This window comes from Lampetra planeri, chromosome 1 (assembly GCF_965212315.1).
Source record: "Lampetra planeri chromosome 1, kcLamPlan1.2.h2, whole genome shotgun sequence".
NCBI lineage: Eukaryota > Metazoa > Chordata > Hyperoartia > Petromyzontiformes > Petromyzontidae > Lampetra > Lampetra planeri.
In genome coordinates this window covers 1,582,012-1,609,302 of record NC_136107.1, presented here as the reverse complement: position 1 = coordinate 1,609,302, position 27,291 = coordinate 1,582,012, and the positions used below count along the sequence as shown (strand labels likewise).

General features: G+C 56.1%; 1 protein-coding gene across 1 annotated transcript; it reads right to left on the bottom strand.

The window, feature by feature from the left end:
- Window positions 1–102: 102 nt before the first annotated feature.
- LOC144723097 (uncharacterized) lies at window positions 103–27,291 on the bottom strand. The gene is made up of 19 exons (XM_078601692.1): window positions 27,056–27,291; window positions 22,913–23,458; window positions 20,247–21,912; window positions 17,723–17,956; window positions 16,428–16,944; window positions 15,047–15,179; window positions 13,811–14,024; window positions 13,004–13,166; window positions 12,220–12,337; window positions 11,466–11,654; window positions 10,939–10,947; window positions 10,185–10,358; window positions 9,396–9,546; window positions 7,886–8,111; window positions 4,080–4,164; window positions 2,286–2,409; window positions 1,464–1,604; window positions 1,123–1,211; window positions 103–787 (listed from the first exon to the last, which is right to left on the bottom strand). Exons 2-19 carry the CDS (start codon window positions 23,180–23,182, stop codon window positions 566–568), a joined length of 4,725 nt encoding a protein of 1,574 aa, XP_078457818.1. The 5' UTR covers window positions 23,183–23,458; window positions 27,056–27,291; the 3' UTR covers window positions 103–565.

The following is a 27,291-nucleotide window of genomic DNA, read 5'->3' as shown; positions in this document are numbered from 1 at the left end:
AGCCGCACTGCGGAGTGATCTTTCACGAGTGGATGGTCCTCGTCGCAAACAGCCCCACACGCAACCCTAACCCCCCCCCCGAGCCCCGACCCAACCCGCCAGCCACCCTCGACGGCACAGCGCCAACCGACGCTCATCCTGGAACCCAAGGCGTGCCGTAGCGCAAGGCTCAGACGTCCCCAGAGCCAAGCAGCCCACGGTCGGCATCGACGTGTACACATATTTACCTCCGATTACCAAGACACACGTACACACATTCACACGTGGGACAACCTTCAACGTTGACGGTTTAACAAAGGACTCCAGACAAGTCCGTCCTCAAGCACAGCGTCCTGTCGCCGGCTCGCTGTGTTTTGGTGCACGGTTGCGTGTCCGCCTGCGACACGGCCAGGAGTCGAGCTCTTAACCGGGCCAGCAGACAACTCCCGCAACTCCCCCACCGTGGGCTCCACCAGCTGTTCCGATGCGTCCCCTTCGCGGTAGCGTCAGCGAGCCCCGGGGGCCACCGAGCGAGAGGCGCCGCGCCTGCGGGACGCCCGAAGTCGTCGTCGCGAGGCCGCCGCCATCACACCCACGAGTCGGGCGAGTGCTGAACGTGGCCGGCCTCGTACGGGGACGTGCCGCAGGAAGGCTGCGCCGCCGGGTAGCGGTCGATGCGTCTCTCCGACCTGGCGTCCCTGCGGGCGGGGCGGTGCGCGTGGCCCACGACGCCGACGACGCCGCCGTGCGCGCGCTGCGGAGAGTCGCGGAGCCCCGGCGCGACGGGCGGCGCGGGCGGAGGCGGCAGCTGCGGGGGAATAAAAAGACCACGCGCGGTTGCGGTCGTTACACGGCGCGTTACCTGCTTGGCGCGTGCTCGGCACGCGAAGGGGCGTGCTGCCCACGTGAATACGCGGTGCGTGTCACGTGAACGCGCAGTGCGTGTTGCGTGAACGTGTGGTGCGTGTCACGTGAACGCACGGTGCGTGTCGCGTGAACGTGTGGTGCGTGTCACGTGAATGCACGGTGCGTGTCGCGTGAACGTGTGGTGCGTGTCACGTGAACGCGCGGTGCGTGTCGCGTGAACGTGCGGTGCCTGTCGCATGAACGTGCGGTGCGTGTCGCGAGCTGGGCGTGCCCCACCTGTGGGGCGCTGTTTTCCGTGGCTGTCCGCATGGAGGTCGACTTGTACGAAGTCGTTGAGGGGAGTCGGGATGTGGAATGGCTCCTACCTGATGTACACAAAGCAGTAAATGGTGAGGTCCGTCAACCCCACTGTGCGAGAGACAAATGTGACGCATTGGAAACGAGGCAATAATTATCCACAATCTTCCCTCTGAATTGCTCCGAGGGTACCAGACTTTTAAATGCGCTCTGTAGTGATTATGTGGCTCCGGTCGCTTCTACAACACAAACCAGAGGCGTACTCCAGAGGTGCGCGCGCGCCTTGCGTGACTGCACATGACGGAACGCGCCCCTCTCACCTCCGTTGGCGCCACCGTGCACGGCATTGCCTGTGTGAGCGACGTCGTAACGCGACGTAGAGATGCTTCTCTTCTTCTCCGACTCCTGGGACCTCCTCTCCTCCGTCTTGAGGAGCTCGCGAGAGGACGCGATGCTCCCAACTTCACAAACCAACGCAAGAGCATTGCCCAGATTAACACCAGAGCGTCTGTGGGACCTTTTTTTATTTTGACAGTATCTCAAATGATTAAAAAAATAAAAAGAGGTCTTACCCCTCGTGGTAATAGAACAGGCGTTAAGATGTTTAATCACCAAATAGATACGTTTTGCGAGGCATCAAGTCTGCATTAATTCATGTTTTTTCCAACAAATACGTGTGGTCAGGGCAGAATTGATGCCTCCCGAAAGGCATCTGTTTGGTGTTTTAACATGGTAACGCCTCGATTTAAAGCTTTCGTGACTGCAGGGATTCATCTTCTTGGTTCTTTCGGTAAAGTCATGTAGAAGGGAAGTAATAAAATAATTAAAATAAAACATAATAAAATAATATAATTATAAAACATAATAAAATAATATAATTATTTTATTATGTTTTATTTTTATTATTTTATTACTTCCCTTCTACGTGACTTTACCGAAAGAACCAAGAAGATGTTAACGCCTGTTTCATCGCCCCGAGGGGTAAGACCTCTTCTTATTTTTCACCAGAGTGCATCCTTCACAACGATGCACCTCTCAAGCCATTGCCCAGCGGTGGCTGCCCGAACGTGCGACCGGGGTCGTCACGCCAAACGGGGCGGTCGTTCGGCAAGTTCCAGGGCCCTCAGTGGGTCGCCCCTCACCTGACTGGATGGTGGGCGAGGGTCTCCTGTTCGCCGGCGAAGACGAGGGAGTCTCGTACAATTTCACCTTGTCCCAGTCAGAGGACGACAGCGGCGGTGTGAAGTCACCCTGAACCCAGCCATCCTGCAGGGCAACCATCCACAGCTCACGCCACGGCTCAGGAGGCGGGAGACACGTGCGGGGGGAGATGCACTGCAGCCCCAACAACGTAGTCGACGCTTCGTGGACATTTAAACGGTGGTTCGTCTCACGGAAGGGGGCCTGTCCTCGTCGCAGGAATGTGGAATTTTGATCGCTGACTGATTGAGAAAGGGCGCTGAGCACGTGCGCGTGGAGACACCGAAGTTGCGTTGAAAGTGTACATTTTGAAACGGTTTAACTTTTACCATCAGGCACAAAGGCATCTTTATATTTGTAATAAGAGCCTATGTCAGATTCACGTGGTGATTGGCTTTGCCGGTCCCGCTTTACAGCCAATGGGGAGAGAGCCTGGGAGCATGGCCCCGGCGTGATCACGGGATGTCAGCTAGGTGATTGGTTTCGTTGGTCTTGGCCTCAGCCAATGGGAAGACAAGTCAGGGGCGTGGTCCCGGGAGTTGATGGAGGATCTGGAACATTCGGCGCAGGCTATTGAGGATTGGCTGGAGTGTACCACGTGACCCAGGCATTAAATAAAGGGAGAGAGGAGAGACACGGGGTCAGACGCAGAACTAAGAGAGGGAGAGGCCACGCGCGTGTGGGGCTCCGGGTGCCACGTGGTGGTGGGTCTCTGGTGACTGACTGCCCGCTTCCCGTTGCCTGCCAGCAACGGGGAGTGTTTGTGAACTGCAAAGGAAGTGAAATAAAAGGACCGATTCTACAAGCCGTCTCCAGCGTGTTATTACACATTCGTGGAGACATAGGTCATCCGAAGGTAATGGATATACAGCGCTTGCCAGCTGCTATAACTACAGAGTGGGAGTGACGGTCGACGGACATGCATAAGTGGACGCCGAGGGGATTTAACATCCATAATAGAGGGTTTTTTTCGGGGGGGGGGGGGGTTAAATCGCGTAAATATATAAATGTGTCGTTAATTTTATATTTACGCGATATCTAACCCCCCCCCCCCTCTATTATAGATGATAATTGGTCGCGAAAGCAGGATCAGAGCGAGGTGGCCACGGCTTGGACGGACCTTCACCCGGCAGCGAATCGACCATTACATGCCGACATAATGGGAGAGTCGGGAAGTCGGTGCAGCTCCACACCCTCTCTCTCTCTCCCCTTCTACAACAGCAGCTTCGTATATGGGGTGGTGCCTTACCTGGCTAACAAGCGCCATGACCTCGCCAACTACGCCTGTGATCAGGCGAAGATGGCGGTGTACAGAACGAGAAAAAAGATGCTGGAAGGTGACACTGACAGCTGCTCTGTGCTTCCAGTGTTCAGGGGCCTGCTCTATGCGCAGCTCCGGCTGGAGCACGCGTACCACACACATGCTGGTGATGTGCAGCGCGTCTTCTTCGAACGCTGGGGAGCCGGACAAGCCCCTCTCTTTACCAGCGTGGACGGCACCCTCGTGTTCACCTTCCGAAGCGCTCGCTCGTCACCGTGGCGTGCGCGATGACCCCCACAACCACGTGGCTTTTCTTTCGTGTTGTGCGCGGTGCTTTTAGCGCCACAGCACGTGGATTTGCAGCGTTTATTTTCATTTGTTTGCTGGTGACTTTGCGTATTTCATATCGAAATCGCCTCCAGTGCTTTTGCTGCTGGCGGCAATAAAAGTTGTTTAAAAGTCAAAAGTCTCTCACCTTCTTGTAGAGGCCCCGCAGCTCGCGGTGCTGCCACAGCAGGGTCAGCACCTGCGCCGCCGCACGCACCACCTTCTGCGAGTGCCTGGGGAGGCACAGACAACACGAGGGTGTCACGTGGGTTGGCACGTGGGTGGCACGTGGGTGGCACGTGGGTGGCACGTGTTGTGGCACGTGGGTGGCACGTGGGTGGCACGTGGGTGGCACGTGGGTGGCACGTGTTGTGGCACGTGAGTGGCACGTGGGTGGCACGTGGGTCGCTCGGGCACTCGGGTGAGGCACCGCTCCGGCAAGTGCACACCGCCAAGGTGAGCACCAGGACATGACGCCAAAAGGCGCACCTGGTCCAACACCATGTGAGACTAGGCTCTCAAGAAAGCTGTCTCGGGTGTGGACCAATCAACTTCAAGGACAGTGCATACATTGTCAGAGTTGTGTTTTTTGTTTGCATTCTGACCGCAGGTATTGTGGTCAATGCAAAAATGACTCCTTGTAAAAAAAGGTGTCAGTTTTGTTGCCAGATAAAAGGGTAAAAAACCAATTATCATATTTTGTTACTGGAAAATGAGGTTCCAATGGTGTAAATTTCTTGCCTTGTCCTAGCAACCAGCAGGAAGCATTGCAGCGCGTTCACAGTCCTGTTGCACGCATGTTCATGGCACGTTCGTGTGTTCATTGCACGTGTGTTCATTGCACGTGTGTTCATGACATGTGTGTTCATGGCACGTGTGTTCATGGCATGTGTGTTCATTGCACGTTCGTGTGTTCATTGCACATTGCACGTTCGTCCACACGTAAGTACGTATGTATGTTGAACTTCTTTCGCGCCGTACGTAGCCACCCGTGCCAAGCGGAGGCACGTCACGTGCGTGCACGCATAGCCAGCCTGAGTCAACGATGTCGGTCTCGTGGCGTATGTCGCTAATTTCGGATGTAATTGTCTTCAGGGAACAAAGTGCCATACAGCGTAATTCTCCAATCTACATTTCACGCGTGGCATTCGCCAATGAATCGAACGGAGATTGTTCCGCACCTCGAACGCGAGACGCAGGGCGAGTGTGCGGTTCACAGGCGGAAGGGGAAGCAGCCGCCACCGCCCAAGCAACTCCGAATAACGAAGAGTCAAGGGGCCGTCCATAAATGATGTCACGCGATTTTGGATGATTTTTGACCCCCCCCCTCGTCACACGGCGTCACAAAAAGTCAGACCCCCCCGCCTAGATGCGTGACGTCATTTATGGACGGCCCCCAACACATTCGCCAAGAACAAAGAGGGTGGATTGCTATGCTACGGAGAAGGGTCATTGCCATAAACGACACCGATAACACTGGTCAACAAAAACACATTTTTTTTCTGGCCTGGACTTTTGCAGCTGTTTTAGACTGATTTCAGGGTGCTGATTCCAAATCTGATCTCAGATTTGCTCTATCACATATCATTTTATGCTATTGGCATACCCCATTTTCATTGATTTTACCCGAAATTAACTCTGTCACTTATGATTGCAAGTTGTTGCGAGTCAGTGACTGCTTTAGTGTTAAAATATGGTGCTGTATTTTTAGGATAGTGTGTTTATAATATCATTTTATTTAGATATCCACATTTATTTAATATTTTTCTTCTGCAGTTTTTATTGAAAATGCAATATTTGATATCTCAAAACCTGATGTGATAGACAAAAACTGATGCCAGATTTGGAATCAACACCCCAAAATTACCTTAAAACCGTTGGAATACCTTATGCCAGAAAAAGTGTATTGACCAGTGTAATAAATCTGTGTTCCTCTGTAGGGCGAGTGTTATTGAGGGACGTTAAACACGTAGGCTTTCACGACCAATATTATTCATAATACAGGTTTTTGGGTTAGATCGCGTTATTTATAAATGTGTCGTAACCTTCCACCACCCGGCACGGCCAATCAGCAAAAAAGTGTCACGTTGACAAAAAACAAATAGCTAAAGCAGTGAACTATTTGTCTTTTGTCAACGTGACACTTTTTTTGCTGATTGGCCGTGTCGGGTGGTGGAGGGTTACGACACATTTATAAATAACGCGATCTAACCAAAAAACTTGATTATGAATTGAGGGACGTGTTGAGTGTTTTGTTATTTGTGCTTGTGCATCGCTGCCAATGCAGCAGCATATTTTTTTGCGAGTTACACTTCCAGTCAGAGGTTGATTCAACCCAGAATTTCTCTGGGGGACAACATAATGAATTGAACGTCAACAATGATCACGCTGTGGAGAAATTCACCCCTTATCTAGGAGAGTGTAAATTTATATTATTGTGAAATGGGAACAAATTATTAGAGGAACGCATAAATGATTCCCCCCACCCCCAACTAGATCTGAGGAGAAGATGGAGGGTCTCTGTGCGTGTCTGTGGGTCTCTGTGTGTGTCTGTGGGTCTCTGTGTGTGTCTGTGGGTCTCTGTGTGTGTCTGTGGGTCTCTGTGTGTGTCTGTGGGTCTCTGTGTGAGTCTGTAGGTCTCTGTGCGTGTCTGTGGGTCTCTGTGTGAGTCTGTGGGTCTCTGTGCGTGTCTGTGGGTCTCTATGTGTGTCTGTGGGTCTCTGTGTGAGTCTGTGGGTCTCTGTGTGTGTCTGTGGGTCTCTGAGCGTGTCTGTGGGTCTCTGTGCGTGTCTGTGGGTCTCTGTGTGTGTCTGTGGGTCTCTGTGTGAGTCTGTGGGTCTCTGAGCGTGTCTGTGGGTCTCTGAGCGTGTCTGTGGGTTTCTGTGCGTGTCTGTGGGTCTCTGTGTGAGTCTGTGGGTCTCTGTGTGTGTCTGTGGGTCTCTGAGCGTGTCTGTGGGTTTCTGTGCGTGTCTGTGGGTCTCTGTGTGAGTCTGTGGGTCTCTGAGCGTGTCTGTAGGTCTCTGTGTGTGTCTGTGGGTCTCTGTGTGAGTCTGTGGGTCTCTGAGCGTGTCTGTAGGTCTCTGTGTGTATGTGGGTCTCTGTGTGAGTCTGTGGGTCTCTGTGTGTGTCTGTGGGTCTCTGTGTGTGTCTGTGGGTCTCTGAGCGTGTCTGTGGGTTTCTGTGCGTGTCTGTGGGTCTCTGTGTGAGTCTGTGGGTCTCTGAGCGTGTCTGTAGGTCTCTGTGTGTGTCTGTGGGTCTCTGTGTGAGTCTGTGGGTCTCTGTGTGTGTCTGTGGGTCTCTGTGCGTGTCTGTGGGTCTCTGTGCGTGTCTGTAGGTCTCTGTGTGTGTCTGTGGGTCTCTGTGTGAGTCTGTGGGTCTCTGTGTGAGTCTGTGGGTCTCTGTGCGTGTCTGTGGGTCTCTGTGCGTGTCTGTGGGTCTCTGTGTGTGTCTGCGGGTCTCTCTGTGTGTCTGTAGGTCTCCATGTGTGTCTGTGGGTCTCTGTGTGTGTCTGTGGGTCTTTGTGTGAGTCTGTGGGTCTCTGTGCGTGTCTGTGGTTCTCTGTGTGTGTCTGTGGGTCTCTGAGCGTGTCTGTAGGTCTCTGTGTGTGTCTGTGGGTCTCTGTGTGTGTCTGTGGGTCTCAGATCGTGTCTGTGGGTCTCAGATCGTGTATGCGGGGCTCTGTACGTGTCTATGGGTCTCTCTGTCAGTCTGGGTGATCTACATGTGAGTCAAATAAAAAAAACGAACCCTTGATTCCTTCCGGAACGTTTTCAAAGGGTTCAAATTTCCACTCCCACCACGGCTTTCCAGGGGGTTTCCTGGGCAACATTTCCACCGCCGATCAAAAGGGCACTGGGACTGTCGACTCGTTCCTCAAGCCGAGCGATTTGTCGAGGGCAGGAGAAGGGGTGAGGGGGGTGAGGCGACCGAGGCGAGGGCGCGAGCAGCACGTGCCTGCCGGCCTTGGCGCGGGTCACTCCGACGAGCCTCTCGATGCCTCCGGCGTCGCGCAGGGCCCTGGCGTTCTCCGCGTTCTTGTTCACCACCTCGTGCAGGGTGCAGCACACGGCCGCCGTGCTCACGTCGCACGCCGAGACGTCCGTGCCGTCTCCCGGCACCGCCGTCACGGCCCCCGGGGGTGGCGGCAGTCGCTGCACCAGGTCTCGCAGCGCGTACTTGCCTGGCACGCGCACATAGACAAAGGCAAAGATCCCCCGCGTAGCCTCAACGGACTGTTGGGGAAAGTGCTGTTAGCGAACACTTATGAAGGTCAGAACAGCACACGGGGGGGGGGTGGGTGGCCAGCACCACGCCCAGCCGCCTTTGTCTCCCTAGTGGCGATGTTTTTACGCACCGCACCAGGTACTTATTCGAGGCTGAGTCGACCTAGGGGAGGCCCAGGACCGGTTCAGATAATCGTCGCCGATGTTGGCCGTGAGCGAGAATCGAACTCGGGTCGCCGGGTTCGTAGCAGAGCGCAGCGCTAACCGCTGCACCACCGCTCCACCCGTCATGCACTCGTGCACCAACACATGAGGGATGTTACCCCTCGTGTCCCTACTCAATAGACAACAAGGCGCTGTGGTGACAGGACGTGTGGACGTATGCGGCCTTGTTAAAGGCAAAACAAACATCACGTGAAGCTTGTCTTCCCTGGCGGGTGAAGTGACAATTTTTCGATGACTGCGTGTGGGGCAGTGGGCCGCGATTTACCCGAACCGAGCTCGCGAGAAGTTGGGTAGAAGAGCTTGGAGGTGACCCAGCCAAATTAGGAATATATTGGATGATCATGATGGCAGGAGCCACTGTGTGTGTACGTTGGACTTCTTTCGCACCGTACGTAGCCAACTGTGCTGATCGGAGGACAAAACAACTTAAAACGAACAGCGCTTGGGGCTATAAAAGTGCGTCAGAGAGAGAGAGAGAGCTGGGCTCACGACTAGAGAATGAAGACCAAGATCCTGAGCAACGTGGCTAGAATAGAAGGACTCCTCGTAGCGTAGGGATCAGTTTCAACTAATTTTGCGAACGCCTATTGATTGCCACGTGTTGTTGTTTTGTAACACGAGTTGCCGAATAAAAGTTGTGCCCAGTAGAGTCCCAATCGAGAGAGAGAGAGAATCCATGGCGGTGGCTCCATCTTGGCCTGAACATCGCACGTCCGGTGGCCGCTCACAACCGCGGCGACTTTGGCTTCAGTAGCACCCACGGCTAACGGGACAGGAGCTGAAAAAACCCCTCGAGGGCTTCCAGCTGCCTCGTTATGAATGCCAATAATCACGCCACCCGGCACAACGCTCCAATAGCGAGATGACTCCGTCTCTCTCTCTCCCTTCAGCTGCGTGCCACATCTCGGTATCCCGAGCAAGCTCCCCCTTGGTGCTGACATTCGCGGCGGTGGGTGGGCATCTGAAGTTGCGTGTGCGAGCCCCGCCACCCCCGTGACCCCCGTGACCCCGCGCACCGATGAGCTCCTTGTTGCGCGCGTCCAGGGCCATGTTGCGCAGGGCGGTGGCCACGGCGCAGACGACGCGCTCGCTCTGCACGCGCAGCAACTCCACCAGGATGGGCAGCCCCTTCTCCTTGCGTACCGCGGAGCGCACGTACGCAGCCCACTGCGCGGAAAACACGCAAAACACTTCGGATCATCAGCGTCTTAAATATCCATTTGTACCGCGGGAATCCGATGAGCTGTCAAATCTCTTTTGCACAGATGTCCAGCAGTTTCACAGATGTCCATTTAAGTATCAATGATCCTGTATTATCAGTCAACTGTGATTCATATGGTAATTGATAACTGTCCAGGGTTACGATTATAAACGATCCTATCACGACAACACGGGGGCATCCACCCACCCACCGTGGTAGCTTCAACAGACCATTGGGGCGAGTGCTGTCGGAGAGCGCCGATGAAGGAGTCCAGCATGACGGCCGCACGTACACAAAGATCCCCGTGTGGCCGTTGGGGAAAGTGCTGAACATCTACGAAGGCCGGCACGGCACACAAGAGGGTGGGCCGCCTTCGTCTCCCCAGCGGTGATGCTTACACACCAGGTACTCATTTGAAGCTGAGTAGACCTAGGCGAGGCCCAGGACCGGTTCAGATAATCGTCACCGGTGTTGGCCGTGAGCAGGAATCGAACTCGGGTGGCCTGGTTCATAGCGTAGCTACGCTACCGCTGCGCACACACGTGCACACGGATCCACAAGGACGTACGGCCCACGCGGTAGATGGTGCAACTGTGCTCCCCACCTTCCAGGATCCGGCTGCCAGGTTTTGTAGAGCGCCAGCCGCCCCCTCCAGCGTGTCGGGGTTGGAGCACTGTGCCAGCAGCGCCAGGTAGGGCTTCACCACGGACGGGTGCCACAGCAGCTCCACGCCGCGCGGCGGCTCGGCCCAGTCCGGCAGCGGGCCCGAGCCATCCCACTGCGGCACCACAGCGGCCGCGTGCGTTCATGACGCTGTCGCTAGACAGTTCTGGCGGCGTCTTGAAGCTATGAACTGTAAACTATTTTTTTTATTTCATCAGGTAAGGCCCACAGAGATGTATATATCTTTTTTATAAGCGACAAAGTGGCTTATCACGTGGAAATCAAATTTCTCTCAACGCATTTTTGTAAATGCGGAAGCATAAAACCGGAGGAACCAGAGAACATGCAAACGAAAGGCCATCAGGGTCGGGATCGAACCCACAACCTCCTGTATACCAGGTGAGGTAGTTAACATCCCGCCACCGTGGCACCTGAGTCTTGAGTTTCCCCTCGTGACAAAATTTTGTTAAATCGATGAGCGCCAAATCTAGCGCCTTTCTGAGAAGCGGACATTAAGCAGATTTGGGATTTTTGTACGAAGGATCCAGTATTATCAGTTAACACTGTTTACTACAGTTCTTGATAACTGCCCAGTGTCATTATTACGGGTATAGTATTATAAACGAGCCTCTATTAGCTGACTATGTTTAATACAGTTCGGTAAATTGCCAAGTGATTTTAATTGACAACTTTACGAGGTCTGTCTCGTGACATCTGGGGACTTGTTGAGGTTCGTTTGGCTACTTGCCAACCACCCACCACCAGACTGTCCACTTGAGACCCAGGCACACAACATCAGGCAAGGAAATCTGATGACCAGTCATTTCCACACGACTGATGTCTGCTTCTCTTGATCCAGGTCTCCCTCGATGGACTCTCTGGGCTTACACTTTGTTATGAATTCGTTTGTATGTTGAACTTCCTTTGCTCTGTACGTAGCCAACCACGCTTATCGGAGGTGCGGGGAAAGGACAACAAATTAACCGCAAAAAGCAGTTCAAAAGAAATCAGTTTTCAATCTAGATGATTTCTAAGTGCACATATCCAGTGGCTTCTTAACATTGGTGGGAAGAGCGTTCCAGAGGGCTGCACAAGCGCATCTGATAGCGCTACGCGATGCGGTGACCACCTTCTTTGTTCGATGGCGAGAAGCCAAAAGCCGCTGCGAGGATAAAGGGATATCTGAGCACGGCTGAGACCTCCCCTCTCCTCTGCGCCTCACCTCGAGGTCCAAGTGCTTCCTCCGTGCTCGCTTTCCCCAGCAGCTCCCGTTCTCGTCTCGCGACGAGGTCATCCCGGCCCCCGCGGCGTCGCCGCCGCGCCACGACGCCCGCAGCTGCTGCCCCTGCCGCGTCTCGGCCTCAAGGCGGTAGGAGAGGTTCCGCATGACGCACACCGCGTTCTCAACCACCTGGGAAAACACAGCAGCAGCAGCGGTGGTGGTATCAGCAGCAGGCGACATTCACCACTAATATAAACTAAACTATACACTTTTTTATTTTATTTTACCCGGTAAGGTCCACTGAGCTGTACAAACAGCTCTGTCTCAGAAGCGACCCGGACAAAAATGATAGCCCAACGAAGTGGCTTATCATATGGACATTTATAGCAGCCAAATACTCTCAATGCACATTGCTAAACGTGGAGGGGGAAAACCCCAAGGACCCAGAGAAAAATCCACGCGACCACGGGGAGAAGATGCAAATGATGCACTAATTGCATGTGACATCATACACGACACTTTAAGGATACATCGTCATCTAACATGAATCTCCACTCGTTCATTGTGTGTGACGTCAGCAGCATGGCTCGGCTTGTGCAGTGGAAAAGCCACCTGGTGCTTCCTGAGCTACGCCTGGCTGGATCGGCACGGCCCCAGGGTAGGTAGGCGTAAGTGTCAGTGAGGTCACCACGTAATTGGTCCACTTCTCCAGGAGCAGGGCACAACGGAGGCGCCTCTCTGCGTGTGAACGCACCTTGCCGTTGATGCTGCTGGAGCCCAGGGCTGCGCGCACCATGGACAGCAGCGACTCGAGGAGGCCGTCGCACTCGCGCATCCTCCGGCGAGCCTCCTCGCCCGCGGAGCTCACGTTGCTGCACGGAGGTGGTCGTCGCACACGGGCAGCCGAGCGTCGCACACGTGAATGACAGCAAACGACCCACGCACGCACGCAAAAAAAAAACGTACACCTAGCAACGCGCACACACACCGCACCAGATGCTCATTTGTGGCTGAGCCGACCTAGGGGAGGCCCATGACCGGTTACGATGATCGTCACCGGTGTTGGACATGAGCAGCGCGCTAACTACTGCTCCACCGCCCCCCTTAACATGGAGCACCGTACACACCGCACACACACACACACACTGCACACACACACACTGCACATCACACACACACCGCACACACACACACACACCGCACACACACACCGCACACACACACCGCACACACACACACATACCACACACACACACACCGCACACACATACACCGCACACACACACACACCACACACACACACCGCACACACACCGCACACACACACCGCACACACAAACCGCACACACCGCACACACACACACCGCACACACACACACCACACACACACACACCGCACACACACACCGCACATCACACGGCCATGCTGTCACCATGCCGTTGTTGAAATCCGCGCGATGTGACCAGCCTGACCACTCGAGATGGCCGCTCGCAGTTCACGGAAGACGATTCCCAAGTGGGGAGTGGCGGGAGCTCACCGCAGGCATCCCGTGGTGTTGGCCAGGATCTGGCTGTCGATTCCCATCTCCTTGAGGCTGTCCATGTCCTGGGGCACGAGCACCGTGTTGGTGAGCACCGTGAGCGCGTCCTGGATGATCGGCATCTTCAGAGAGTCGCAGGACGACAGGTTCCACAGCACCCCTGAACGGAGGGGCAGAAATTCCTACGGTCAGCGCTTCGGCCACAGACACAGACGAGCAAGACTTGTACCCACCGCTCTGTACCCAGCACAGATGCCCGGGCTGCTGGAGTCTATCTACAGCAGATCCAGAAGTTAGCGTCGGCAAACATGCAAGGCTGTCACCTGCCCTAGTTGTCCCAGGATTCCTGTTTTTGAGGTGGCTCTCCGGGGACACGTCTAGAGTCGCGTGCGCTCCTCCAACAGAGGAGGAGTAGATTTCGATTTAAAGCTTCTTTCGTGACTGCAGGGATTCATCTTCTTGGTTCTTTCGGTAAAGAGGAGGAGTAGCAAAACTACGCGAAGCCTCTCCTGAAGCCCTCTCGTGGAAAGCAAACCTCAACATTGTCATTTAGCTCCCGTACCATCCCGCCATACGCAACAATAGAATGGAAGTCTTCCCGGAATTTGAAAGAATCCCCAATTTCGTCACGCGCGTAACAACGGACACTGCTCAGGACAATGCAATTTGCACGCAGCTCCCCCCGCTCTTCCGTCACCGCGCGAGAGAGACTGCTATTCTCGCGATACACCCGGGGAGGCGGCAGCCCCAGCGACGCGTCGCACCGACAGTGACGACCGTCCGACGCCCCGAGCGCCGACCCACCGGTGGCGAGCTCGCGGGTCTCGGCGTCCGTAGCGCGGCGCAGGAGGCGGGCCAGGGCCGCGACGGCGGCGCAGCTGCGCGCCGCCAGCTTGTTGTCGTCGTTGGCGCGGCCGAAGACCAGGTTGCGCAGGGCGCCGCAGGCGGCTCGGCGAACGTCGCGCGCGCGGTGGTCCAGCAGGTCCACCAGCAGCTGCACGCCGCCCAGACGGCGAACCTGCACCTCGGCGCAGACGCGCGGCCCTCCGCTCAGTCGCCGTAGCGAGGTCGCCTGGCGCTCGCTATGGCCGCCGCCGGTGATCGCCGCACCCGGTCACGTGCTCTCTCTCTCCTCTCTCTCTTTGCGTCCGTCTGGAACGTGATGGGGCCCCGGCGGGGCGCTGCTCGTTCCCGGCGGCTCACGGTTCGAATCCGGCGAGCTGCTCCGGTTAATGCCAGCCGGGCGTTGACGTCGTTCAAACAAATTGCACCGTCGGCTTCACGGTGCGTGCCTGTGAATCCTGTGACGCCGCTTGAAGAGGAGCCATTGCGTGCTGGCTGGCGTCGTGGGCCCAATTTGGCAAAATTTGAAAAATGACTCGCAAACCACTCACTGAAGACACACATAGCAATAGCTCAGCAGGGCACTCCTAAAAAAAAGTCCTGAGGCTCAGTGAGAGGTTCCTTGGGAAACCAGCATAATATTAACAATATAGTAATAATCATCGCACTGTTATTGCAAAGTCAACACCTATGCATACCATCAGCTCCACTGCATACAATATCATGGTCTCCACCACAGGTACGACAGCAACAGCACCCTCACCATCATACGCCAAAGCCAGCACACACCACGACAACCTAACACCTATTATACACCACGCATCTCACTCACCAAGGCACTCCATTGACTACAGTAGAAAATAATTATATTTTTGATTAAAATCATTATCCAGAATCATGATAATCCATCGGCTAGGACACTGTGAGTGAGTGAGTGTCGCTCACGGCCAACACAAGTGACAATTATTTGAACCGGTCCTGGGACTCCCCTAGGTCAACTCAGACTCTAATGAGTACCCAGTGCGGTGTGTAGTAAAAATCGCCACTGGGGAGACAAAGGCGGTCGGGCGTGGTGCTGGCCACCCACCCCCTCGTGTGCAGTGCCGGGCTTCATAGGTGCGCGCTAACAGCACTTGCCCCAACAGTCTGGTAAGGCTACACTGGGGATCTTTGTCTTGTCGCGCGAGGCCTCCTCACCTCCGCCTTGATGCCGTCGTCCCCGTAGCACACGTGCTGCAGGTACGCGGCGGCGTTGGTCTGCACGGAGGGGAACTCGTGCTGCAGCATCTGGATGACCTCCGGCAGGTCCGGGTCTCTCCACGCCGTCTCCCTGCACCCGCAAAACCCCACACCCCGCACGGAGTGAGCGTCCCGGGGCAGCTCCTCCCGTCTCCCGGTGTCCGTTTAGAGGTATTCCCAGGCGGGGGCAGCTCAGGCAGAACCTCCCCCCTACAGCAGCAGATACTGCTCATGGAACCCCTGCAGGATTCATTGCTAGAGCGCCAGATATTGCCACTCGATCCCCTCTGTTCTTGCGAATGAGGCCGGCATGAGCCTCCCTATGGCTGTCATGCAGATGGTGATCAGGAGCTGAGTAGAAAATAATTCTACTGATCACCTGCTGATCACCATCTCTACCTCTGATTAGAACGGTGGGCTACACACGGTGCAAAATAAATGCAACATATCTGCATGGCAGTCACTGAGTTAAGTCACAGCGCTGCTGAATGGATATCAGCGACAACAATCCATCGCAGTAGCTCGTCTTTAGGCACTACTACAAAGCCTGCAGTAACTAATGAATATATATGACTAAACACAAATATTTAAAATGTTTCTATTTAGTGTTTGAACATCTTAACACCTGTTTTATCGCCAGGAAGGGTAAAACTTATTCTGATTTTTTCATACGAATATTTAAATTTAATTCCGCACACACTTGTGAATCTTTCTTTGGCATGTAGGTTAACGACACTGCCCCGATACTTTCTGCGTGTTAGAATTCAAACAAGTGTTGCATCGCCAGCTCACTCTTGGCCAAGACGTCGCCGCATCCAACGTTTTTTGCCTCTCGTTCGACGCAGTTTATTCTTCGCAGAACTGGGGTCGTGGGATAACGCTTGGGATACATTTAGAAAGCTCTGCGGGGATCCCTCTATCCACTGTTATTAGATCACGCGAAGTAAAGTTGACACGTTATTATCTGCGCGTTTTTCATTGACTCAATTCCGCTCGGCGCATCAAGCCAGAAAGCGGTTCGTAACGCGAGCGGTGGCGGCGGACCCAGCTTCGTCTCGGAGTGAGGGCAAATCGAACGCGACGAAGCTGGGCCTCCCGAACCATCCCGCCATATGCAACAATAGAATGGAAGTCTTCCCGGGACTTTAAAGAATCCCCAATTTCGTCACGTGCGCAACAACGAGCACTGCTCAGGACAATGCAATTTGCACGCAGCTCCCCCCGCTCGTCCGTCCCCGCGAGAGAGACTGCTATTCTCACGATACACCCGGGGAGGTGGCAGCCCGAGCGACGCGTCGCACCGACACTCACGACTGTCGGGCCCGCGGAGGGTCCTCACCTGGGGGTGCCGCTCTCTCTCTCGCACGGCACCAGCGCCGTCCCCGCCCGAGCGTAAATCGCGTCCAGCTGGGCGGGAGCGCCGGCCGGGGGCCACCGGAAGGCGTCGTCCCCGTCGCCCGCTCGATCCTCGGGGTCGGCGTCCTCCATCCGGAAGGCCGCCTCCGCCTCGTCGTAGCCGCCCCGTCCCAGCGACGCGCCGTAGGGCCCGTCGGAAACCGCGTACGCCCTCCTCGCGTCCGCCACGGGGGAGCCCTGGCGACTGCCGCCCCCGCCGCCGCCGGACTCCGCGCGTCGGCTCGCGAAACCCGAGGGGGTGTCGGGCCGCGGGGGCGGCCTCGCGCCGCCGTGCGCCGGGGGGCCGTAGGGATCGGCGGGGGGCGCCGCGTACTGCCGGCGCGACGAGTAGACGTCTCCCGGCGTCCCGTAGGCCGGCCCGTCCGCGGTGTAGCCGCGTGCCTGGTAGAGCGGATGCGCCGGCGGGCTGGCCTGCCGGCTGCCCGGTTGCTTGCATGGAACTGGCGAGCGAAAAGAGAGGGCGATGGTTCGGTGGTGGCGGTGGCGCCGGAGCTGCTCGCTGCTCGGTGAGGCTCGGCTGCAAGGGAGTCGCGCCCCGTGTAATCTACTGCGAGGTTTCCGTTGGGTATGTAAATAATGTCAAAATCATGTGATTCAAATTACGGTATATTATTGCACGCACCGTGGTTTTAATGTGTTTCTCTACTTAAATAAGCACCTACCGTGCGTCTAGCCTGTGGCGGCCTTGAATTATTGGTGGGCAAAAGGACAACCGCTACTGACCTCCAACAAATAATTGGGAATGTTAATTCTGGAGAAGTCAACCACCAACAGGAATGTAAACACTAAAGTTTGGATCTAATAAGCATTTAATTTAAATACAACGGTGTCTTACAGATTACAAATTCTACAAAGGATAGATATATATATCATAATCTAACAACATTCAAATCTTGTTTGTTTACCAAGCATACAAATATGACTGAGAGCCGCTGTGAGCAGTCAACGTGAAACGATAGTCATTCAAATCCCGGTGGGAGGTTAACTCCACTCAATCCACCATCCCTCAGGGGGTCCATAAAATGAGTACGATTTCATGAGGCGTCAGCAGTGTTCGAGAGACTGGCTCCCGCCACCACAACAACAAGGATTTAGGATTTGCACCACTTTGCCAATGGAGACGTTGGCTTGCGCAGGCAGACAACCTGACACGACCTGAAGGGCACAATGCACGCGGTGCGAACGAGCCAATCGCCGGAGGGGTGAGGTCGCCCTCACTTGCGCTGCTGGGGTATCCAGGGCTGCCGGGCGGCGAGGACGCTGGCATGGGGCTGGCGTAACCATGGGTGCCTCCGCCGTCCATCAGCTGCCGCTGCTGCTGATGATGATGATAATGCTGCTGCTGCTGCTGCTGATGATGATGATGATGCTGTTGCTGTGGCGCCGGTGGTGTGGGAAGGTCTGCCCTGCACGCTGTTGCGTCTCCCCAGCCATCGAAGCTTCCTTGCCCATCTGTAAGAAAATCGCCGATACCAGCCACAATCACGCCTTGCCACGAGGCACCGTGGTTAGTGTTCGGGCGAGGTTCAGGGTTAGTGGGCGCGTTAAGGTTGGAGCTAGAGATTGGGACGTCGTCGGTGCGGTGCGATGGCTATAGCTGCATGGGAGACACTGCGATCCATCCTCTTATAGCCTAAACAGATGAGGCTCAATCCCAGCTCCTGCCCATACAGCAAGGCAATAATAACGTGAACAATGTTGACGACTCTTTGTGTATGCAGCCATAGAGGGTCTGAATTAAATGTGCGGACATTTCACACAATTGGAGGGCTGTGGTGCCACGGCTTCGAAGCAACTCTGCAAGCGCCGCGACTCCCCCCTGGCCCCCATACTGAGCACACACACACAGCACACGTAGTCTCCTGGCGGGGGATTGCCTGGCACAACGGGTTTTAATCCGAAGGGTCCCTAAGAGGAAAGTCCCACGGTTTCCCAGTGCCAGGAGATTGACCGACCCTCGCAGTGCCCCTGAGTTGGCTTAACATTGTATGGGCGCAAAAAGGTTCACCATGCCAGCCGCAATGAGTCATTCACGACATCGGAACGGGATTGAGAGGATTATTAAGCGAGAAGAGCAGACCATGAGGTCCGGGGATCGCAGCGCTACGACCCTCCCCCCCCAACCGCCATACCGAATACACACTCGCAGGGTGTGTATTCGTCCAGCCAGGCGTCATCACGGATTAACAAGGGTGAGTAATCAATAAACGGGCTGTAATCACGGTAGGCGCACGATTGGCCGTGCGGTACGACGAGATCCCGGGTTTTTGAAGTGAGGGTGATAAAAGGGGAGCCTGATGCGATTCAAAGGAAAACTCTTCTTCAACATCTTGGTCGCCAAGACCCCTCTCCTCCCTGACATCCTGTGAGTGCTGCTACGAGGCAGTGATGGGCAAGGTTTTTTCGTCCTCTTCCCTCCGACTCTCACAGCATCCGTGCGACGCCGTGAGTAAAGCTACGAGGTACGTGGTAAGGCGTTTGAGTATCTGGGGACGGGGGCAACAGTAGGCTAGGCTCTTCTCGCGAAATATCCCTCTGAGTAGTGTGGGGTTTGCGCCGAGAATGAAAGTTAGTACAGAGCATCGGTGTGGTATCTGTGATTTGTGTGTGGAGCGACTGCGTGGGGGAACGCGCGGCGAGGGTGAACGCGGAGCCACAGCGTGTGCGCGCGTTCAGAGATAAACGGCCGCAGGTGTGAGCATGCTACGAGACCTCCTTTACCAGTGGCAAAATATAGTAATAGGTTTTTACCCTTTCAACTGGTACAACAACTGACACCTTTATACAAGGCATCATGTTTGCAATAGCCACAACACAAGCAGTCAAAATGCAAACAAAAAGAAACAACTCTGATGATGATAATGATATGCACTGTCCTTGAAGTTGATAGGAGGTCTTATAGTGTACATGCTTACCCCGAGCTCTCAATACTCTGATAGTGCGTTGTCTTTGAGTTGTACGCCTTTTGGCGTCATCTGGTCCAACACCAATGGAGACTAGGCTCTAAGAAAAGCTGTCTCGGGTGTGGCCCAATCAACTTCAAGGACAGTGCATATCATTATCATCATCAGAGTTGTTTCTTCTTGTTTGCATTTTGACTGCTTGTGTTGTGGTTATTGCAAACATGATGCCTTGTATAAAGGTGTCAGTTTTTGTACCAGTTGAAAGGGTTACTATAGGTGTGAGCACGTTCGCGCCCCCTGTGTTAACGATAGCTGCGGTGTGTGCACGGGTGTGTGGTTTAACTCCGTGTGGCTACGAGCCAGCAGCACGAGCGTGTCCCTCAGAGAGGGCGCTAGCGCGGGGAGCCCAATCACTCGGTCAGCGGGGGCCCGGCGGGAGCCGACCGATACGGTGGAGGAGGGAGCGGAACGGGTGGACGTCGCGCCCCACCTGCCTCGCGAGGGCGGTGGGGTGGACGTCGGGCCCCACAGGGCCACTCCACTACAGGTTGCACGCATTTCCCACAATTGACACGCGTTACATTCACACGGGCATCATGTTATTATGAATTGACCCATCCGAGGCATTTGCAGTGCTTAACTCTTTGGCTCGCAAGCAGGAAAGCCGAGTAGCGAGACTCTCATTTCATTTGTTCGCCCGCGGCTCTGCGGCCACCGCGAACGTTAAACCCCCGACCTTGGGGCGCACACCGAAAGCGGCGCTCTCCTCCGGTGCCGACTCGGCACACACGGGGGGGGGGGCAGGGGGATGCATGGGGGGTGAGACGACGCCTCCTCACCTGCGAGCTGCCCCAGGAACTCGGGCCCGCGCCGCTCGTACAGGCAGCGAGACGCTCGCCACGCCGGCGGCGAGCCCCGAGTGTCGCCCGGCTCGTCGTCGTCGTCGTCGTACGCGGCTCCCCCCGGCTGCAGGCTGCCCCTGCGCCCGCCCGGCCACGCGTGTGAGAACGCCTCCCCGCGGCCGTGGCGGCTCGTGCCGACCCGCCCGTTCTCCGCCTCCCGGCTCATCGAGCCGCCGAGCGCGACCTCCTGATGGCTCAGCCTCCTGCCGGACGAGTGGGTGGCGTCGTGCGGGGAGCGGCGCGCCGCGCTTTGCCGATCGTCCCGCTGCGCACACGCGTCCGCGTAGCCGCCCTGGCCATACAGGCTGACGCTGTGCCGGCTGCCGCTCCAAGCTCGGTTGAGCGTGGAGCAGCGCCGCTCCGACTGACCGTCCGCGTACGCGCCGAGGGCGGGCCGCACGCGCGCCGCGGGATCGTCGTAAGGTCCCTCCGTCTGCTGGCCGTAACGTCGTCCGCTCGATTGCCACTGCTGCTCCGGGCCCGCCGGTGGGCTTTCTTCCCCGCGGTGGCCGTAACCGCCGCCCCCCCTGGCCGCCCTCGCGAGCTGCTCGTTCGGCGAGGGCGGGTACGGCGGGTACGACGAGCCGCCCGCGGGCTCGGCGAACGCCTCGGCGGACTCGTGGCCATATCGGTCCCCGGGCAGCCACCTGTCAGGAGTCGTTTGCCGCTCCCGGCTCTGCCCGCCCGCATCATTAAAGGGACTCTGCTCCCCGTAGCCCAGATGGTCGGCAGTGCATTGCAGAGACAGTGAGTCACTCTGACAGCTCCGCTCTGCACGCACGCCACGCCGATCGCTCCCCGGGTGGCCATACCCCTTGGCGGGCTCCGCTCCGTAGCCCTGGTCCAGACTGTACCGCTCCCTGCCGTCGGGCGGGCGGTGGCGGGTGGACGAGTCGGCATAGGAGCTGCGGAGGGGGCTCACGGATGCGACGTCCGAGTAGAACGCGGCGCCCACTCGCGACGCTTCCGGAGGGGTGGCCGGGCGGGAGACGAATCCCCGCGAGCTGTCCTTGTCGTAGGCCGCGCGCTCGCCGGCGTGCCCCGCGTAGGAGGAGCTCGCCCGCCGCGGCGACGCCGCCCAGCCGTACGCCCCGGGCAGCTCGGGCAGAGCGGCGGAGCTTTTGCTGTTCTTAAAAGGCGACGTCTGCGCGCCGGCGGCTGGGCCGTCCCCGTAGGCACGGTCGCTCTCTCGCGACGGGACCTCGCTGCCGGGGAGGCTCACCCGCTTGCCGAGCAGAGACTCCCTGCAGAGGTACTTGCCGGTGAGGCCGAAGATCGACTCCTCCTTCCCCAGGCTGCTTCTCCTGGTTACGGCAAACCTCATTCCGCCGAGGCTGTTCTCCGGATCCTCCGGCGGCCGCTGTTGAGGCGCCGAGTCGGCGATGGCGCCCGGTGACGAGCGGGCCGCGGGGCCGTCGGCGGAGAAGGGAGGGACTCTGGCCCCCGGGGGCGACGCGTGGGTCGCCCGGCGGGAAGAGGGCGAGCAGAAGGCGCTGGAGCGCGATGCTGGGAAAGGGCGCGGCGGCGGTGGTGGCGGCGGCGGCGGCGACGGCTCCGTGGATTCGAGGTCATTCGGTCGCCCCGCCGCATTGTCTGATGTTGCCTGCGAATGGGCGGAGGTGGGGTGAAGGGTCGCGTTGTCCGGCGGACTTGTGTGCGTGTGCGCTGCTGCACAAAGCTTCCCACGTGGCCGTTTGTGTTGCAAATAAAAACTGGCGAGCACTACGGACCGTAATTGTGTTTCTTGCCTCCGACGCGCGCGTGCGGAAAATGTCCTCCCGCGCACAAACAAGCACTTGGCCAGAGCTGATCTCCACTGGCACCTCCTAATTAATGGTGGAAAATCCACATTTTCCATTACAAGGATCGGTCTCTCGTCGAACAGCCATTGTCGACTTCCCACAAAGTGGTAGTAACTTTATCCACCCCCAGAGGATTGATACACTGAGTCGACCCCTGGGATTTCAATAAAGAATCTTAAACGGTCATCTTAATTTTACATTATGACTGAATAGCGCATTGTGCTATATCTCCCTCGCACACTCATCGCACCTCCGATTTGCGCGGTTGGCTGTGTACGGTGCGAAATAAGTTCAACATACGTACATATCATTCTTGAGCATGGCTAGTTGAGCGACAGGACCCATTTCAGTTGTGCGTACAATTCTGGGCTAACATACTCTTTGGTTCTTTCGGTAAAAGTCACGTAGGTATAAAATCAAATAAATCACGATGTTTCGGACACAACACAAGCGTGTTGAACCAGCCGGTGCCGACTTTCCCCAAACACACAAACGCAGCACGCGACTCAATCGAATCGGCTCGGACCCACGCCAGAATGTGACTGCGGAGCCCCTAGCCAAGCCACGGAGCGGACCGTGCACCACTTGCCCACTTTGCGCATTCAAATGGAGGAAAAGCAGCAGCAGCAGCTATTCACTCAGTCTCAGTTCGGTCTGTCGCGCGGCTTTGCACGTATGAACCTTCTTTCGCACCGTACGTAGCCAATCGGAGGTGCTGTCACACTTGGATTCACTCAGCCGCGCGCGACGGTTCGCGAGCGGGCCGCGCATGTTCCACGGAGGCCATTGCCGTCCCCTCACCTGGCTGTGCCTCCAGCCGCCAGGGAGGCGCCATGCCCCCGGTGGAACGGCGCCTCCGCTCCCACCTCCCTTGCGGCCGCAGAAGCCTCCGACGTCGGCAGCCGCGTCGGCGCCACCGCTGCCGCCGTTGTTGTTGCCGTAGCGGCCGCTCGTTCCGTCGTCACCGCCGGTGGCAGCGTCGCCCCGGTCCCCCGCTGTCCCGGAGTCCCGGGAGCCGCACCGCGCAAGCGGAAAATCGGCCGCGTCTTGACAGGCGCCGCCGCTGGTCATCGAGCGGGTGACCGCGGGGCCTCTGGATGCCCCCGAGCCCCTGTCGCTGGCCCCCGCCTCGGCGAACGAGGCGGCGCGCGGGGAACCGTAGGGGCGGCCCGCGGGCGCGGCTGAGGCCCCCCCACGCAGTGGTGCGCAGACACGAGTCGCCGTTACGTGAGCCGTGGAAAGTGGCTTGAACTACCACAAGGCGATAACAATAAAACACTGCAAGAAATAAAAACAAATGCAATCTGCTCACCTGTCGACCGCCAGTGGAAAGCCTCTTCATTGGAACTGCAAATAGCAAGATTTCGTGTTCACAGCTGTTTTGACCCATTCTCATTCATTAAAAAAACACATTAATTTCCTGCTGCAGGGCATTTTGCATGACATTACCGAGGTTTGTTTATCTATAAATAAAACAAAACAACACACGGTGCCAACATGCGCCAGCCACGACATCAACTCGCGGCCGCCAAACCGAGTGCAGGGCTCCATCTCGCAGCACACTCAGAATGATTCACCAGCTCGGTACATCTGAGTTTGCCGCGAGAGCAGAGAGAGAGCGAGAGAAAGCGAGAGCCGGTTTACGTGCTGCCAACAGAGCGAAGTGGCGTGGGGCGTGCATGTGCCTGGCAGGCATTCAGGCGGAGGGCGTCGGCCGCGGGAGCTTTGCTCGCGACCAGGTATTGAGGGCCACTGGGCTGCTTGTGTCCCATTCGCAGTGGTGGGCGGAGGGAACTTTCGTGGTACTGATTTATTGACACGGACAATATATGTGAATGGTGCGATAACGTTTTCGAATACGGTGAATGGTGTGATAACGTTGTTCAATAATGGCAAATCGTAACTCACTTTTTATTGGTCGCATAAAGAAGTGTGTCCCACTAAAGTTTTGATACCTCAAGTGGTATAAATGTTTGCTATGGCCCGCTAACCATTACCAATTGTAGTGCCCTATGAAAACCTATTAATTGGATTTATAATGAAATCTATACGTACAGTACTGTATCTGCATTTATTTACTGGACAACCAGCAGTTGTTATCTCTCTGATCCATCAGCTAAGTAAAAATAAAACATATATTTGATGTTTCTGCCCTCTTAATTTACTGCCACAAAATGTTTACCCAATGAAGCTGGCCCTGGCTGCTGCCTCTGTCTTATTATCGCCCCATAAATTCTGCAGCCCAAAGGAGATGTTCTCCTTTAACTTTGCTCGCTCTCAGCAGCCGGGCTCACAGTCCACCATGGGTGGGCCAGTGACACGGCCTAGTTTGCTGCTCGTTGCAGACGTTCACGGTTCTAATCCAGAAGGCCGCCCTGGATATCCCTTCGGGCGTATTAACCGTGAAACACGTGCCGTCCGCGTCACTGGACTTCAATGACCCCCTGATGTCGTTAAAAGAAGAGCAGGCCATTGTGTGCTGGCATCACGATAAAAAATGTGTCAAATTTTTAAATAGTTAAATTTTACATATTTTTGGAAAACACGTAGCAAAAACTTGACAGAACAAAGGCAAATAGTTGAGACTCGCTGAGGTTATCCTGTAAGGCAGAACATCCTGGTCAGGGTTTCCCGTGGCACTGCCCTCGCTGTCTGTCCATGGATGTAATGAGGGCGCATGCCGCATGCACGGCGTTGCTGTTGTTGCAGCAGGACACAGGCCGGAGCGTTTAAAAAAACCATGAGTTACCACAGCCTCCATCGCAACAGAAATCTGGCAAGTTGCAGTGTTTGTAGAAGGAAGGGAGTAAGGAGGGGAGGCAGCCGTGAACATGGTTTAAGAATAAAGCATCATGATGTTAAGCGCTGTGTAATGATCAACTACACTGCGGCAATTTACGAGAAACCTGTCTATCGGCTCTCGATCAAAATAAAACGTCTTTTTATCATCCTGCGCCAATAACATACGATATACATCGTGCGCATTTCACAGCCTCCAATACGTTTAAATATGATCAACATTGCAGTAACACAAGATTGTGGAATTATCGTGCGCGTAGCACACCCCAACTGCAGGGCTACGAGGTAGCCACCACGTGCATGACAGGAGAGCGATTGGGTGAATGGACAGATATTTGTTTGAGCTTTTTCTCCACGTATCCCAGTCTCGTCGTAACGGCGTGACACACGAAATAACAGGGGAAACGTGCCAATGCAGGACGCTCCAATATTTTGCTGTCTTTTCTTGGATTTTCTGTTTGCACTCAGTCACATATTCACTTTAAGATGTTTTTTTGTTCATGTTTTTTGTTGTTGTTGCGGTTGCACCCGATTCAAGAGCCGAATGGCTCACAGGGCTATACCTAATAAATTAACTTGAACTTGAAGAGTATTTGGGACTCCTAGTGAGGCTTTCCTGGATAATTAAAGTTACGATTTACAAGGCTTTGGTGCTTCCGAAAACCAGGGGTGCTGGCACACTTTAAAAGCTGGGGTTTGTCCTACTCGTGTGCGTGTGTCAGATGGCTGTGTGGATGTGTGCGTGTGTCAGATGGCTGTGTGGATGTGTGCGTGTGTCAGATGGCTGTGTGGATGTGTGCGTGTGTCAGATGGCTGTGTGGATGTGTGCGTGTGTCAGATGGCTGTGTGGATGTGTGCGTGTGTCAGATGGCTGTGTGGATGTGTGCGTGTGTCAGATGGCTGTGTGGATGTGTGCGTGTGTCAGATGGCTGTGTGGATGTGTGCGTGTGTCAGATGGCTGTGTGGATGTGTGCGTGTGTCAGATGGCTGTGTGGATGTGTGCGTGTGTCAGATGGCTGTGTGGATGTGTGCGTGTGTCAGATGGCTGTGTGGATGTGTGCGTGTGTCAGATGGCTGTGTGGATGTGTGCGTGCGGTAGAACAGCGGTTAGTGATCCGAGTTACGATTCCCGCTCACGGCCAACACATTTATCTGAACCGGTCTGGGGCGTCCCGTAGGTCAACTCAGCCTCAAATGAGAACCCGGTGCGGCGGTGTGTAAACATCGCCACTTGGGAGACAAAGGCGGCCGGGCGTGGTGCAGGGCCACCGACCCCCACTCGTGTGCCGTGCCAGTCTTGTATGTACGTTGAACTTCTTTCGCACCGTACGTAGCGGACCGTGCTCATCGGAGATGCGGGGAAGAACAACAAGGTGCTCGCTAACGGGTGACCTTGTGTGTTGGCCACGTGTGCGTGTGTGTGCCGAATGTCGTGGGTGTCTCTTAGCCCCATAGCACACAAACATCATTGTCGCGGGTGTCCGGACAACGCCCAGGAGGTCGTGTGGCACAGAGGGTGAGGACGAGCTACGCGGCACGGTGGGGAGTGGGTGGTGGTGGTGTGGGGGGGTAGTGGTAGTGTTGGTGGTGGGGGGGTAGTGGTGGTGGTGGTGGGGGGATAGTGGTGGGGGGTAGTGGTGGGGAGTGGGTGGTGGTGGTGGGTAGTGGTGGTGGTGGGGGGGTAGTGGTGGTAGGGGGGGGGATAGTGGTGGGGGGTAGTGGTGGTGGTGGGGGGGTAGTGGTGGTGGTGGTAGTGGTGGTGGTGGTAGTGGTGGTGGGGGGGGATAGTGGTGGGAGGTAGTGGTGGTGGTAGTGGTGGTGGGGGGGGGGGGATAGTGGTGGGGGGTAGTGGTGATGGTGGGGGGGGTAGTGGTGGTGGTGGTAGTGGTAGTAGTGGTGGTGGTGGTAGTGGTGGTGGGGGGGGGATAGTGGTGGGGGGTAGTGGTGGTGGTGGGGGGTAGTGGTGGGGGGGTACTGGTGGTGGTGGTGGGGGGGGGGTAGTGGTGGTGGTGGGGAGGTACTGGTGGTGGTGGTGGGGGGGGTAGTGGTGGTGGTGGGGAGGTACTGGTGGTGAGGGGGTACTGGTACTAGTGGTGGGGGGGGTACTGGTGGTGGTGGGGGGGTAGTGGAGTCGCCACCCCTCACCTGACGCTACTCGCGCTGCCGGCCTCCGAGTCGAGGCGGCAGCGCTGCAGCTGCGAGGCGACGCTGTTGTGCTCCGCCTCCAGCTCGCGCGTCAGACGCTCGAACTGCAGCTCCTGCGCACAAAGACAAAGGGTCGGTGGTCCGTTGTATAGCCCTCAGCAGGCTGTTGGGGCAAGTGCTGCTTAGCGAGCGGCAACCGATGAAGGCCGGCACCGTGGCACACGTGGGGGGGGGGG